Genomic DNA, 17052 nt, shown 5'->3' on the forward strand with positions numbered 1-17052 from the left:
CAGAACAATTTCTCCCTTCTTTTGTTAGTAGCAATCAGCTTTACTATTTCATGCACAATGAAATAAGCTACGGTAAACCCACACTTTGAAGCAAGAGTCTGCGAGCCAAATTAGACATAATAAAGGCAGCCAGCTATATATCTGTCATACACTGGAAGGGGGGATGTTAAATCCTTATTTCAAAAGGGATGGGGAAGTATGAAGATAACATATCTGAAATGCTTAGGTTGCAGCCAAAGATCATTTTACCTTTTCTAAGAACAATTTTGGCTGGTGTTCTGAAAAGGTAATGGAGGCATAATGTGGCTAACATTGGGTTGAGTCATAAGTTGGGCTCATGGATTTATTAAGGCTGTGCTTCTATTTCCCCCTACTATTTGATGTTGTGTACTGTAATACCCCACCTGGAACTATAGCACATGACCATGTAAGACAGGCAAGAAATTGCTGGTAGGGTTCCCAAATATGGCAACAGATTATGCCAGAATGGGCATAATATTGATTGAGAAGAATTACTAATTTGTAGATCACCTGGGGGAAAAGTCAGAATTATAGAATGTGATCAAGCCTCTAGTCTTTGACAAAAAGGAGCTAATCTTCTTTTAAAAGACATTCTTTTCTTTGACCTGCGCAACAGAACAGAAATGCAGACAAGCGACCTGCAGAAGCAGTTCTTGTTCTGAGCACAGACCATCACAGAATGTTACTGGGTTGTTGTATAAAAATTAGTTCAGTGTAGATATGGAAGGAGTCCAATGCAGAAGAGAGGTGTGCTAGCATTGCAAGAGAAGAATATGTTCATTTTTTGCAACAGACATATGTATGTGAAAATATTAGCCAAACGTCAGATCCTAATAATTTAAAACAAATATCATGTTTTTTTAAAAACTTCAATCTTTTTGAAAGAAAACATATAGCCACCATCCAACCCTACCCCAAGTGCATTTTCCTTCCCACCAAATATTAGATGTTTCTGCAATTAAATTTTCAACTGAACAAGCAACCAAAAGGACATTTGCAGAAGACCAGCCAAGTCAAAGAAAGCTTAAGGAGAACTGCAGCTAGACAAAAGTCAGGAAAGAAAAAAGAGTAAATTACCTGGGACTTTGTTTGCTTGGATCAAAAAAGCACAGTCTTTCTGTTTCATATAATGTTTTGTATCCAGCTAAGGTGTGTATCTATCAGCTCTGAAAAAGATTTGCAAAACCATTTTTGAGAAAGTGTAACTTTTGACCCAGTGGTAAGGTCAAATGTTACAAGCTTGCTTTCTGTTTCATATTACATGCTAGCACATGGACTACTTTCCTGCACATATCTGGACTACCCAACCACCATCCTCACAAATTGCTTGTGCAGCAGGGATACAAAACGTGCTCCAAGTATTCTATGTCAGCAGGATGCAGATACAGTGAAAAGATACTAATTCAAAGTGAGTAGAATGCAAATAGTAAAACATGCCCTTGACTTTAAATACAATTATGCAGGAGGTAGAAACATGGCCCTCAAAAGAAGCCTATCATCCCTAGACCCTTGGAAAACATCCACCAGACCAATGATCAAACAATCAACAGATTAACTCTTGCAAGATTGCAAAATTTCCTGGGATTTCAAGTATTCTCACCTCAAGACTAGTGATTTTGGGAAAAAACATCTCACGTTAGCTATTTTTAACAGCTAGTTTGACTTCTTTTTTGTTTTTGTTTCAGTTGTTTGCAGGGCACCCGCACCATCAGATAAAATGGCATGATGGCCCCGGGTGCCTGAAGGGAGTGTCAACTCCTATAACAGTGCCACGTAGTTTTCACAATAGACTCATGGAAATTGTATATGATTAAAAAAAAAAAAAGATTTAGTTGGATGATCAGTAAGTTCTATCAATGATATTGGTATGAATGCCTAACCTGGAAGTATACAATTTTCAGAAGTTATGTAGTGCCTTAAAGACTGGGCCTTATACTGAATGGTATTCATCCATCAATGAATAGCATCTGGCAATGGAACAGATTATCTTTTTTCCTTCCATCCCCCTGTATATTCCCTTAATCTCTGGTATTCAATATTTATAAAAGGAGATTTAGGGCATGCATGGGGGAGGGGAGAATGGGGACAAGGAGGAATTCAGGAAATGTCTTGAAAAAACTGCCAAATATTCTTATTGCAATCAGTTTAATTTAACCACATCTCTTTTTAAATCCTATTATTTATGAGAGTTGAAACACTGTGCCAAGAAAAAACACAAACATAGTATGAGCGTGTATGAAATCAGTGTTGAACTTTTCCTGAAATGGTGTGGCATTTTTTGACATTCTCAATAGAAATTCAAAGGCTGTAGAATTCAGGCAAAGGAAGCCAGGATGTAGATAGTGCAATGCTGTAATCCAGGGTTTCTCAACCTTGGCAACTTTAAGATGGGTGATTTCAGCTCCCAGAATTCCCCAGCCAGTGCGGGCTGGGGAATTCTGGGAGTTGAAGTCCACCCATCTTAAAGTTGCCAAGGCTGAGAAACGCTGCTATAATCGCATACACTAAGGCTGGATACAGTTATTCACCACTGGATCTTTGGTACCCACAGCATTCAAATCATAGGCCCGTAACTGGTCTCAATATTTGTTTGTCTCAAGTAGGAAGTATTTGCAAAGGGCCTTTTCCTCCCTGGTAACTGCAACCCTGCCTCCAAACTTTCCTTTAAAGTAAAGGAGTATGTCTTCAAACTGTCTTATTTAATGGCACATTCTGGGCACAGGATGTTTTGATACTTCAATCCTTTTTTTTTGCACTGCCACTAAACTAACATCACAGCTTTTTGGAAATGTACTGGGGCTCCAACTGTCAGAATTTCCACCAAGAATGGTTGTCCTTGCAGTTCAAGACTACCTATAATTCCCCAATGACTTCAGTTAAATCAGTTTATGTTCTGCCGGTTTCATTCTCTCTGGTTTTTAAGCTTATTAATTTTTATTGTAACTAATGAAAGGATAAGTGATGTATGGGTGGGTGTATCACTATAAATCATTGCACAGCTATTTTACTTTTTCTATCTCTCAGTAAGAAAAAAATGCAAGCGCTGGGAAATACTGGAGCGCTATAAAGAAAAATTATTCTCTGGTTCATCCTATAAAATTTGATACTTTAGTGAGGAGAACTGCACAGTAAAAACTTTGTCTGAAAGACTACAAGATCTCCCACCTTTGAAATAAAATTGGAGTGGCACTGCATATTGCAGAAAATATTGTGTTATCATCCAAAATGACAGCAGGTTATGGAGCTTTCATTTCAAGAATGTTCACTCAACTTTTCCTTCCTCTGGGCATCACCCCAATGTCTGTTTTCCTGAAGTACTACCAGCAGGAAAAGAAAAATATATGCTGTCTTTGTTGAATAAACCCTTCCGGGAAACAAGAGGGAAATTTGCAGTATACTACCCATGTTGATGACCCCCTGTAGCTGAGCTTGACTCGTAATTATGTGGACATTTCTCTGTAGTTTTTTTTGGCAAAAACTTTTGCAAGGTGTTTTTCACTTTTCCAGACTAGCCAAAGCACTGGAATTTCTTTGTAGTCTCCCACCCAAATACTAGCCAGATCTGAGCCTGTTCAGATTTTTTTGAGATCACACAAGGTTGACTACGTGCTGCCACCTGCTGTGACAACTTCTGTACCAGTCTGCTTTTTGTTGGGTATTTGCAGAGAGCAAGATTTTAAAAGCTTTTCTTTCTGCCTTTGGAATGTAAAATGCAGCCTTATAAGAGTTCAGATTGGTACTGGAACAAAACAGCCCACCCAGGGGAGTGTGACAAACGCACACCCTGAAAATAAGATGAATATAGGGTGGTGGACATTACTGATATTCTGTACTTTTTTTTTTTTTCTTTTGTGGTGGTGGTGGTGATTCTGGTTTTTTTCCCCCCCTTGTCAGTGAAAAAGGAAGGAAAGAGGACTGATCCTTTGTGCTCTTGCTTAAATGTAAAATCAGCATCTCAAAAAACTAACAAAAATCCTTAGGATCCATACATCCCTGTTCAGGTCCTCCATCTTTCACAGGGACAAGGATTCTGGCATAGGGTACTGCTCCCAGGTTTAGGCCAGACCATTTCTTTATCTATCCTAGTACTTCCTACTCTGGCTGGCAGCAGCTCTTTCCATAGACAGAGAACTTGCGTATCATCTGCTATCTTCTGAGCCTTTAAGTGGAGACATCAAGAAGCTAGATGTTAGCCCTATAGGATAGACCAGGCAAGGAAACCAAAGTCATACATGCTAATACTACTATTATTATAAGGTTACAGAAACAGTACCAAGTCTGAATGTGCTTCCCTCCTTCTCACTTTATCTTCATGTGAATTAGGGAGAGGCCTGTCTGAGGCGTTTTCTCAAGTCAGTTTCTTGGAATGGGCTCAGGCCATGCTTGTCTGATCATTGCCTTGGTAATGGATCTTCCCACTGTCCTTCAAGGCCATTCTCTATGCCCTTTACGCTAATCTGAGACCTTCTTTAGTAACAATTAACCATAGTTCCTTCCTCAAAGTTTTAAACAAATGGAACAGAAACAGGAATGGAAATCATTGCTTATGGCAAGATGTCTTCTGAAGACCCAGTTGCCCTGAGCCAGTCAGCTGTTTTCCTAGTTTGCAATGCCCCATTCTAATTTGCCACTGAAATGGCAACAGACTGTCAATCATTAATGTCATACCTGAATTTGTAAGGGATTAGTCAAAAAGTCATTACACTCCAGATAGCCAGAGGACTTTCACACAGTTAATCAGTGAAGGGAGGCTCTGTGCCCATGCCAGCTTAGTTTTCTGAAGACCAGACTACAGTAGCATTATTGTAATATAAAATAAATGCAAATTATAGGGATAAATTTCAAATGCGGAATAGAAAGAAATGTAAAAAGTAAAATCACCAATTAATTATATATGTGTGTGCATGGAATTAAGTCCCACTGAATTCAGTAGGTATTAAGTAACTATGCATTAGTTAATGATGCATTAGACTGCAACTCTGGAATCATAGGCAAAAAATATAATAATCACATACAGTAGTTTAAACTAGGAAAGGAATGAATTTTGTTTTATCTGCATTTTTAAGCAAACTATCTACTTTGCATTTCCAGATTAATATCTGAAGTGTGCAGTTCTAAGAATTAATGATGTAGTTTTAATGATGTAGAAATGCAGATAAATACAAATCTTGGGAACTGCTGTAGACACACACACACTTTCTGTGGTTTTATTTTATTTTTTTAAATAGCAAATTGATTTGGGAATTGTATGGAACCGATAAGATAGAATACATGTGGACTTCATGTATTCTGTTGACTAAACAGAACTAGTTTAGCCAACCATATACTAAACCCATATGATAAGTCAGTACTCCCCAGTCTTTTACTATCTGAAATATCCTTTTGCAGAAAGCTCTACCTACTTTTTATCGTATTCATTTAAACCTCAAGAACATGTCTTCTATTCTCTTAAGCAAGCTGAATCCCTGAAGAATGAGAACTCTAGAAAGCCATGTTTTAATGAGTCAGGCCTCTTGTAAAGTATTCAGTCCAGTTCCAGGGATTGCAACTTTAAGGAGAATGAGGAAGGTCATGCAAGGAAAATCCTGGTTTGATGCTTTTGCAGTTTCCCCCTTGTTAGCTTAGGTGAAACCAGCAAAGCAGGAAAGACATTACTTTTCCAGATTCCCCCCTTGTCTTCTGCAGGATACAAACCACCATGGAAATTTCTTGTCCTTTTGTGAAGGGTTTTTCCAGCAGCTCAGGGTGAGGCAGTAATTTTTGTCTCAGCATGCATTTCAAACCAGAAGATCACAAATGACTTTCAAGCTACTTCTGAAGATTTGAGGAATGAAAAAAACATGCTGGTTTAGAAAGGACCAAAGATGCCTGCTATGGAAAAAATATGTAGCTTTGAATAATTTTCCTCAAAAAATAAATGAACAAAAACAAAAACAATGTTTTTGACTCATTTGTTTAATTGGGTTCTTTTTATCTAGTTTTAGGACTTGCATGGGGAAGAGAACATGTTTTAGGTCATATTTATGCACAAATACTGAAAATTCAAAAGGGTTCACAAATTTTTAAGCACCATTGTATCTGAAGGACTGTTGGGTTCTTGGTATTGTCTGATTTTGGCTGTTACCTTGCAGACGTTTCACTGCCAAGCTAGTAAATTCATCAACAAAATAACATGAGGTGGTGCTTGGTGGCTGTTCATATACAGTAGCTCATCCTATCAGTCCTATGTTGTGTGAGTATTGTTTCTGGTTTCTTCTTTATTGTTCCTGCTTTTCTGGGTGCTGGTTAATAGATGTGTGATAAGGGATGATGTGCTCAGGTTGTTTGCACTTTTCTTGAATCTTTGGTTATTCTTTTTTAATGATTTGTAACTGGGGTTTAATTCTGTAGGTTAATGGCTGATTTGTCAGAGTATCAATCTTCTAGAAATTATCTTGCATTTTTGGACATTGCTTGATCTAAAATATTACAGTTTTCCAGCTGAAACTGTAGTTGTGAAATTAGACATACAATCAATGGGACCTTCTTCACAACCAAATTATTAATTTACTATACTTATACCCAGCTGTTCCATTAGTAATAGGCTGCAGCTTGAACACATGTATTATGGGTAATGATACCTTCCTACAACCTCATTTTAAGGGGTCTCTTCTCCCAAAAGAGGGAGCTCATGATTCACAGGTCTGATAATCCAAAGACAAGCATGGTATAACATGCCAAGCTTTTGATTAGCCCAGTCAGCAGATAATTTGGACCTTCTCATTCTAAATGACACCACCAGGGGAGATTCTAATGGAGAATTAAATTGGGGGACTCTGGGTGGGGGCAGTGTGATTGATTATATCTTGTTCCATGCACCCAGGTTCATTTAATAACTCATTTTTGTATTGGAACTCATTTCAGCTGCAATCACCTCCCTGTAATTTGTCTGCTGGATCCTAAAGCAAATACTAAGTTCCTAGAAAAAGCCCATTGTTGGATTGGTTCCACAAGAAAAGGGTTCTGAATCAATGGTTCTCCAGAGTTGTAAAACACCTGCTTGGTCTCTTGAACCTCTTCTTCAGTTCACTCTCAAATCTGCCTAGCAGACTCTTCTGAAGAGGGGTTAACATCTTACTATCCTTACTCTATCAGGTTTCTCTATTGCAATGACCCTCAGAGTGTTCTAGCCACTCCCATATTAAATCCAAACTCTAATTTGACATTGATTATATTAAAGCAAAAAGGCCTTGCTTGCAGCAGTAAATGCCTTCTGAATTACAGTAATCTCCCCAGAAATGTTCCCATCAATTCTAGAGCAAAAGAAAAGCTTCAAAACCATAAATCAAAGAAAAGAGAAACTATGAGAGAGGAGTGGGGGAGATTAATTACAGTTGCTAAACTCAAGAACCCTTCTTGATTGTGGCACTTAGTTAACATCTCCCTTAAAGACAGAGGCCGTTGTCTGATCTGCCAAATACTAGCAGAATCTTAGAACCATTTCTAAAGTATTTTTACAATGGCATCACTAGACAATCCAGCTGTGACTTGAAATATTCTTCCTGACTAGTTTCCTGTGTCCAAATCTTAGGTTAAGGATTTTACCTCATGGTTAAAACCTAGAAAAGCCCCAGGAGGATATTTTATCCCCCACGGAATTACTAAGGGAGAACAAGGACCGGGAGACTCCAATGCTGGCTGCCCTATTCACTAATATTAACAACTCAGCATGATTAGAGCAATGCCATTGTTATCCCATTCTACAAAAAACAAAGGAAATAAACTAGATCCTGCCAATTATAGGCCGGTTAGCTTGCTTAATACAGTTAGCAAGATATATGCTAAATATCTTTACTTAAAACTGTTGGATTAGATTGAAAGTGAAAATATTGAGAAGCAGGCAATTTCAGAGTGAACCAATCTACTCTCAAGTACTGTCTGGCCCTCTACTATGTAGCCAAGAAATACTCTTCCTAGCCCAGAGATTCTTTTTCATAACCTTTGTTGATTTGGAATCAGCCTTTCGTTTAATTCCAAGGGAGATATTGTGGGACTAACTAAGGGGATCCTCAGTAGAAAAAAAGTGACTTCTTCTCATGGATGTATTCTAGTCCCTCTACTTTTTAACTTATATTAGCTCAGTAATCCAGGCCCTCTCTGTCCCCACTCCCCCTCCTCCTCTATTAGCAGACAACATGGTTCCAGTTTTTTATATGTACACAATGTTGTAATCATGTCCATCCAATGGGAAGGGCACTGAGGGTTTTGGCCCCTTTCTACACAGAGGAAAAACTAGTAATACGTTATCAGAAAATTAAAGTCTTAGTGTTTGCATGAAACTATCATAAAATTCATAATTGGGAAGCTAATAAGGATGCTATTACATGGTCTTCGTAATGAAAATCATTTCTCAGCTTTTCTACATTGTCCAAGTTTGACATCCTTGAAGCCACTCATTCTAAGTTATTAGAGCTATCCATGGTGTTCCAAGATATCACAGACACGCTGCTCTACATTTAGAGATGGGTTTGGTTTCCATGGATGGTAGTAGCTTAGAACTACCCTTTTAACATTTGACTAAAGTTAACTTTCTTCCCAGTAGGTCAGGCCCCACTGGTTCTTAGAGACTACTTTAATTTAACTTGGTTAAAAAAAGTTATTGGCAAGCTTTACTCCATAGGACTCCTGCTGGAGAGTCTCTGCCCATTAGGCTTCAAAAATGCCAGAAGTATTCTTAAGCAGCGTATTGAGGATGCTGATCTTCAAATCCCAGCCTGACAGCATGTGCAGTTTTTCCAAATGGGCACATGACAGCTTCCTTCCTCTCCACTATCACAATTCTGACATTTCTTTGGCCAGTTTGAATCTATTGCTTTCTGCTCTTCTACTGGAGAGTTTCAAAAATACTCCTCTATACCAATATATGTGTCTTTGTGGGGACAGCTTAGTATAGTCCTTGAGCCACATGCTCCTTTACTGCTTCCCCTACAGGGAGTCCTGCACAATTTTTATTCATCCTATTCTGAAGAAATTCCCTTGCAGAGAACATGACTTCTATTTGTTGCTTCTCCTCTTTGACTATGATTCACTAATGTTCTCTCTCTGATTATCCAAGTTTGTACTTCTATATGCACCATCTGTCTCTCAGGTTTGAATGACTCACACACACGTTCATTCATCTGTATTTTTTTAATCTGTATTTGACTGATGGTCTTAGGGACATCATAAAGATTTGATTTGATTTGATTTGATTTGATCTGATCTGATCTGAATTGGCCCCGCAATCATGGAATTCCAGCACAGTGCAGTCAAACAGTGGAAAAGATTCAGAACTCAAGCAAAACTTTTTTTCCCTTTTTGCTCACTGTGCAAGACCAAATGGAACTAGCACTAGTGAACATTTGAGATATGTTGCTTTTGCATTGTTCAGGCATTGTGCATAGATTGGTGATTCAAAAGTAAACAACTGAGTGGATTCAGAATGGTCTATTTGTATCTTTTGAGAATGCAATCTGTAACTCTCAAGTTTCAAGTTGCAATAGAATTCTTCTTAAGCAGGAATCAGATTTTTCTTCCAACAGAAAATGATTCTGCGCCCCTCAAAAACATACCACAAATTGCCTCAACAAAGCTGTAGCTATAATATGCATTATCAAACCAAAGATTTATTCTGTAGCTATAATATGCGTTATCAAATCAAAGATTTATTCATTATTTAGGATCAACTTGACAATACGTTTAGTGAGGATAGAAAGAGAAATGAAAGGATCCTAAGTGCTATGGAATTTTAGCATGCAGTATGTTAGATTTTGGGGCTCTGCAGCATTTCAGACTCAAAGGCCAAGATGGACTTCAGTATGCCCAGGGATGCACAGATGGTGTCTGCAAATCCTTAAACTAAATTTATATTTCCACAGGATTGGGCTGCAGCTAGAGAAGGCAGCTGGTTTAAGGAGCTGCAGACAGGTGCTATGAAGTACCTTTTTGCCTTAGAATTCATAGCACTGTGTAGCCCTACTAAATTTATCTAGCTTTAACTTTTTTTTTTCTAAAACTTTTTTTTAGTTTTGCAAACATTTTCTATTATAAAACTTCATTTCGCGAATGCTGATTGCCAGATGGTTTAGGTTGGAAGAGCAGGAGGGGGCAAGAAAGACCATGTGTGACTGAGTCAAGCATTTGGCTCTCCCAGGTTGATTGCTAGTAAATTACAGGGAAGATATTAAATGTGTGTTTAATATTAGTTTACATATGATTGAAATCAAGTGAAATATTTCCAAGTAGGGTGTACTCACTCATGGGCTGAATTTCTTATGGAACAGAAACAATTCCTCTAAATTAGAGAATTTAGCTTGCCGCAGACATGCCAGAAAGAAAATATTTCACTCAGCTTCTCAATCTCTTCCTAAAGTTCTACCACTGACTGAGGTTCAGATTATGGGAATAAGGGAAATAGCTTTTCTGATTTGTGGTGAGCAGATTATGGGATGACCTTCCAAACATCAGAGAAATATCTGATCCCCACATTGCCTGCTTTTCAATGGACACAAAACATAATCTTTGTTTCCTAATACTTTGGGTAAAGTCTTCACAAGTGTTGCTTCTAGTGCTTCTTTCTGCTTCACATTTCTGATTTTTAGTTGCCTTTTTATTACTATTTATTTATTAATCAAATTTATATGGCCACCCATCTCACAAAAAATGACTCTGGGAGGTGTACAACAAGCCAATAAAACTCTCACTCTCTCTCTCTCTCTCTGTCTCTCTATGTATATATACATACATACATACACACACACACACACACACACACACACACATAAACATTACATAATAATAATTAAAAAGCATTAAAAACTATAAAAACACTAATACAGGAAAAAAAAATAGAGGGATGTTAACAATACTGGAGCCACTTTATTAATTCACCCATCCCCTGGGGTCCCCAAGCCTGCTGGCATAACCAAGTCTTGAGGGACCTTCAAAAGTTCAGAAGTGATGAGGCCAACCTCAACTCTGGGGAAGACGATTCCACAATGTAGGCGCCACAGCAGAAAAGGCCCACTGCCTAGGGCCCACCAAATGTAGCTCCCTGGACAGTGGAACCCGTAACATGCCCACTCTGCTGGATCTAGTGGGATGGGCAGATGAAATCAGGGAGAGGCAGTCTCTCAAATAACCCAGTCCCATGCCATGAAGGGCTTTAAACGTCAACACCAGCACCTTGAATTGGACCTATTATAAATCAATAATGGGGGATGTTGGGCATTAAACTAATACTGCCATCTTCCAAACGGAAGATATCACAAACATGGCATTTTACAGAGCATAAGAAACCATATGACTAAGTCCCTGCTCTAAGAACCTGACAATCTGAGTATCAATAGAAGTGGTAAATAACAAAGAAAGAGAAGCAGTGAGAGGAGAAAGCCAAGTATAACCAATCTATATACAAGTTGAAACTACAGTATATGCTAGAGTTGTATAAGGCATTCTGAGCTCAGAACGTTTTGAGATTGAAACAGCTATTTTGAGTGTCCCAAGTTTAAAACCAAGCATGCCTGTTCTAAGAATACATTTCTAGCAATGCTGGTGTGATGCTCCAGACCGTTCTAAGCACTGATTTCTGTGGAGGTTGGTGAGTGGGATGGCTTTTTACTTGTTAGATTTATATCTACCATGGGCTCAAGACAGCTTTATCTCCACAACAATAAAATAAAATAAAATAAAATAAAATAAAATAAAATAAAATAAAAGTCTCCTCTACATCAGATCAATTTTACAAAATAGTTGAAAAGCATGCCTGACAGCTGAGTTAACTTTGAGTACGAGGCAGAAGTTTCTATTTTTCCAGGCCTTTTAAGATCACTCTAAGGTCATTTAATGTATACATTTATAATATTGTTTAAAGACTGATATTAAGGTCTCTGCTTTTGACAGGGTGGCTTTGATTTGCTTCCAGTGAAGTGTGAAGCAAAGATATTTAGGTCTCTTCACATTTTTAAAAAATTCTCTGGGATGATTCTGGAGTGTGAAATTTAATTTATTAGTGCATGCTATGTTTTAACTTTCTTTCAGATGTAAATATTAACAAATTAAAGTGAAAGAAAGGAAGGGGAAGATTAATTCACTTTTGCAAATCAGCCCAACAAAAGTTCTTTTGAAGTACATAAACCATAAATCAATCAGTTCTACACTAATAGATGTTATATAGAACTGTGTAATTTTTCTCATGATGACAATTCTGAAGCACTTCTGGAAACTCTGCATTTCAGTAGCAAAATTGAGAAGGAAGTTTTTCAAGGTTCTGCTTTTCTTTCTAGAAAAAGGATGGCATATAAGCCATAATATAAGGTCTGTGTTTTGTTTCTAGGGTGGCGTGTCTTCTTATTTTATTGTTTTTTTCACCATAATTTTCAAACTGTGATGTTTTTAACCCTTGTCAGCTAGGCCCAGAGTTGCTTGGTGAGGCGGCAGCTATATACATTGAATTAATTAAAAAAATAAAATAAAATACATAGGTACTGCTAATTGTGGAAGCTATCTTTATAGGGCCAAAAGCAGTGTGCATGGATGTGAGGGTGAATGGGGATTCTGAGAGCCAATACAGTGTAGTATGATATTATCACTGGGACCCTCAGGTTTATAGCCACCCTCAGCCATGGAACCCATTGGGTAAGTTCGGGCTAGTTGCACTCTCTTCAGCTCAACTATCTCACAGTCGTCGTTGTGGGAAAAACTGAGAGAAATGCTACGTGCATCTCCTTGGATGAAAGGAAGGGTGTAACTCTTAATTTAAAAAAAAATCGATAACCATTGCTAGAAAGGGAAAGAACTAAATAGCACTTTTCACCACCATTCTTGTACTGAAATTTGCAGTCTTTGAGGTTACACTCATTTTTTTCAAAACTGGAGAAAAGAAACCTAGTGTCTGCCTTCACTTCCAAGTAAGTCACTATATGACAGCTGAATTCCTTTGGCCTAGCCAACTACCTTCCCAAATGACCAGTTCGTTTAAACACTGAAATATAAATTAATATTTTTAGGTACACAACCCCCCCAGCATAATCCTGTAAGCTACCCTGCAAATTATTACAAGACCATGTGGAACTCATATTGTGACCCTCTTTGTTCTCCTGTAAGTAAGTTCTGCAATGTACTGGAAAAACTCTGCCCTCTGAGAGTTTGCTAGTTCACTCTGAGATTGTAGTAGGAAGGATCAGTTTTCAAGCACTTTCATTATGAGCACGTGAAACTGATAATAACGTTCTAAGTTTGAAGGAAGAAGCAGTACTGATGAATGATGCCTTCATGCCCTCTGATTTTAAGGGGGATGGAGTGAAAGGCACGCTTTATTTAGTTAGAAAATTAATATGGCCACCCATCTTAAGTACATAAATGTGGCTGACAAACAACCAGTTTGCAAAAAACTGTGTGTGTGTATGGATGGATGGATGGATGGACAGACAGAATAAAAGTGAGAGTAAGAGAGAGAGAAAACACACTATAACAAATCAGCAAAACAGACACAGGTGTATTGGACTCCCTAACATCCCAGTCCGAAAGCCTGGGGAAAACTTAGGTCTGACTTCTAGAAAGCCAAGGAGGTCAGGATCATATGATCTCAAGAGATGCTATTCCATAAGCCAGGGGCCACCGCAGAGAAGGCATATCTTCTTGGTCCCACAAGATGACACTGTTTAACAGAGGCTGTTTCATTTTCAGATGGCTTACATCAGGGGTAGATAACCTATATCCTGCATGTTTCCCCTCCCCCGAATCCCATTTGTTGCTCCCTCCTGACAAAGAGGCAAAATTAAAACAGTGCAATTTGGCCTGTTTGCAAGGTTTGGGTGGATGCAGTTTTAAGGGTGGAAATTGATCCCTTTGACTTTGATCTTAAACCCACTCAAAAAGGGACCACAAAACCTCCAGACTCACTTCTTCTGGTGATATTACTATGTCATCAGATGTCTTTTTGAGGGTCTCCAGAATGCCAGGAGGCTAAGTTATGGCTCCCAATCCTGAAACTGCCTATCCCAGCTTAGATAGTTAATTACAAATCATGCTGGAAATGGAAGTCAAGGCCATCAAAGCAATGCTTGCCAAGGGAGAAGTTTGCCAACAACATATTCTTTTTTCTGCTGGTAGTCTAGCCATGCAAGTTCCAGTCCTCTCATTCAATGCTACAGGAAATCCATCTTTCACATAAAGGACTTCTCCCATCCTTCACCAAGAGAATGAGATTGTTTTTCTCCTCTAGGCCTATCCTAGACTTCTTTGTTCTCCTCAATCTTATGCATGCCTGAGAGCCAAGATGGTGTAGTGATTAAGGTGCTGGACTGGCCTCAGGGAGACCAGATTCAAGTTTACCTGCAGTCACAGAAGCTCAGTGACATAGCTATCCTTCAGCTTCTGAAGAAAAGACGAGCTATAAATCGAGCAAATAAATATACATGCATGTTATCTGAGAAGTATATCCTACCACGTTCAATGAAACTTACTTTTAATTAGAACGCATAAGAGTTTTTCAATTACCTGCTTTGCTACTCCCAATGTTCCAAATATGGTTTATAATGTTTGGAGGGATGTTAGTGAGATGACACATAAGCAAAAATAGCACCTTATGCATTAACAATTATGAATAAATACTGTATTCCTGTAGGCTTTAATGTCTATTACATTTCCATTTATATTTCTACCTCATCTACTGACTTATGATCCTTGCTCTCTCCTTGTGCACATATATCTATCTAACTAGGATAACAGTTCACATGAGAGCCAGTGTAATGTGGTGCTTAAAGTGTTCAATTAGAACTAGGGACTTACAGGTCCAAGAATTTCCTTAGCCATAGAAGCTCACACAATGATTTTGGGTTAATTACTCATTCTCAATCTGTCTCACAGGTTTGCTGTGGAGGAAAAACTGAGAATCAAGCATTATATACCCCCCCCCCCACACACACACACTTTGAGCTTCTGAAGGCAAGGCGGGATATCCATCCAATAAATAAATATGATAATATGGCCTCTAATCCATGAAACTTGTGCCACATTAAAGTTGTTAGGTGCTGCAAACCCTTATCTCAGAAGCAAATGCAGTATACTGGAAGCCTACAGCTGATTTAAAACAGAACTTCAGCATTAGGGAGGAATGGACTCTTATTAAATGTGGTTTATTATTTAATTAAGAACATGACTGACTGATGACAGATATTACTTTGGGGAAGAACTGAAGTAGCTTTTTCAGAAAGCTCAAGACGATGTGAAAGGAGGTTTACTGTAGGGTGGGCACTCATCTCACTTTCATCCCTGGGCCAACCTGTTTCAACCCACAATAGTGTGCTTGGACAGATGTGCAAAGAAAAGACCCCCCATGAGTTTTCTTGGCAATAACATGCAAGTGGTTTGCCACTGTTTTCTTCCCAGCCTGTAGCCTTGAGATTTCTGGAGTTCTAACAGAGTATTAACAGGTCCAATTCTGTGTGGCTATTTCAAGATCAGAAGGTCAGCTAGATGCCAGTAGCATGTCAAATGCAATAAGCTAAATAGATTTTATTTATTTGTTCGATTGATATGGTTGCCCACCTTGCTGTAGCAGGTCTAGTTGGCTAGCAACATATAAAAGCACAGTCCAAATACATATCAAAAGAACATCAGAAAAAGCTATGAAGGCAGCTGAAGTAGATCTCCCAAAGCAGTGCCTTTTTCAACACATTTTCAGCTCAGTGACAAACTTTCCTGTGGTTCTAGTGTGTCGGTTTAAAATGCATTTTTGATTTGCAGAACAGCTTGTTTTTTCCAGATTCCTGGCTTTTGAAGCTATACTAGGGAGGGAGGGAGGGGGGCAGGGCAGGGAGGGAGGAAGGGACTGGAGATTAAAAATCGTAAGGACAAATCCAACTTTTACAAGCATGTTGAGAATGGGGTCATTCCAACACTGTTACTGAGATGATCAATGGAGAAGTGCCTGATTGAAAAGGAAAAGGAAGGATTTCAATGCAAATCATGATGGGAAAGAATTCCAGATGAGCTCAAGCTCAAACGAAGACTGCCCTGTAATTCACTGTGCTGTAAAGACTTGGCTGGAGAACGCTGCACACACTAGGAATTCGTTAACAGCTGGATGCAGGCTGAGATGGTATTTCCCTAGTACAATGTGCTCTCCAGTCACCTATTTGTAGCCAACAGTAGTCAACTATCTTCCAGGCTTGGATTACCTTCCCTGATTGCCTGGTCATGCCAAAAATGAAGTCCAAAAACATAGCTGGAAAGTACTTTGCAACCAAGCAAGTCCACTGAGGTAGGGGGACATTAAAACCTCTGTTTATGAGACACAGACAAGGCCTCTGTATACCCTGTGTTTCAACATCAAGATTCTTCATTAACAAAAGTTGAATTTTAAACTCTGCTGGCAAATCAGGCAAGGTGATGTGAAAACGTAGGTACTAATAAAGAATGTAATTTGTGGCACGTTTGCAATGTACAGGAAGTTCACAACGTTCTACACGGCACTGATCATCCAACCAACTTCTGACAATCCTGCTGGCTGGTTTCTCTTCTGCTTATTTGGCAAGGATGAGATTCTTGCTTTTTTAAAAGAATAAAAAAGTGTTGATCGTTATGATCATGAACTCTGCTGTGTGTGCTTAAGTGAATTAGTTAAGGATTCTACTTAAGAGAAGAAGAGCTACCGGTTTGAAATGTTCCCCTCTAAATGGGCCCATTCTTTAATCCCTTTATATATTTTCCCATTCTTCTACCTTTCTTGGGCTGCATCATAGGGAATGGTACTTTTGTTTTTTTCAGTGATCAGTTTTCATCCTAGCGCACCCAAGGAATTTATTCTTTCTTTGGGATGCTGTTTTTAATCTTTGCCTTCAAAGTACACAAGTAATGCTCCAACAACAGGCATTCGAGCTGTGGGAATAGCCTTTCCAGAGAGATCTGGCTGTCCTGATTGCTGTCTCTTTAAAAAAAAAGAAAAAAATCAGTGAGCGTTTGCAGACTGCTGCTAACTTTATTTTATGCTTCTCCTTTTTAAAAACTGTT

The 17052-nt window shown here is 38.7% G+C and overlaps 1 protein-coding gene across 5 annotated transcripts in view; it reads right to left on the reverse strand.

The window, feature by feature from the left end:
- Positions 1–17052, reverse strand: part of NFATC2 (nuclear factor of activated T cells 2) — a 168811-nt gene that overhangs the window by 16556 nt on the left and 135203 nt on the right. The window contains exon 10 of one of the 5 annotated variants that reach the window (XM_088153536.1): positions 1099–1187. The exons of the other annotated variants lie outside the window; for them this stretch is intronic. Coding sequence (XP_088009662.1) covers positions 1144–1187 — 44 coding nt within the window. The 3' untranslated portion in view covers positions 1099–1143. The remainder of the gene's footprint in view (positions 1–1098; positions 1188–17052) is intronic. 5 annotated transcript variants of the gene reach the window in all.

This window comes from Python bivittatus, unplaced genomic scaffold (assembly GCF_059951505.1).
Source record: "Python bivittatus isolate LINGU-HERP-01145 unplaced genomic scaffold, Pbiv_v1 ctg000700_np1212, whole genome shotgun sequence".
Lineage (NCBI taxonomy): Eukaryota > Metazoa > Chordata > Lepidosauria > Squamata > Pythonidae > Python > Python bivittatus.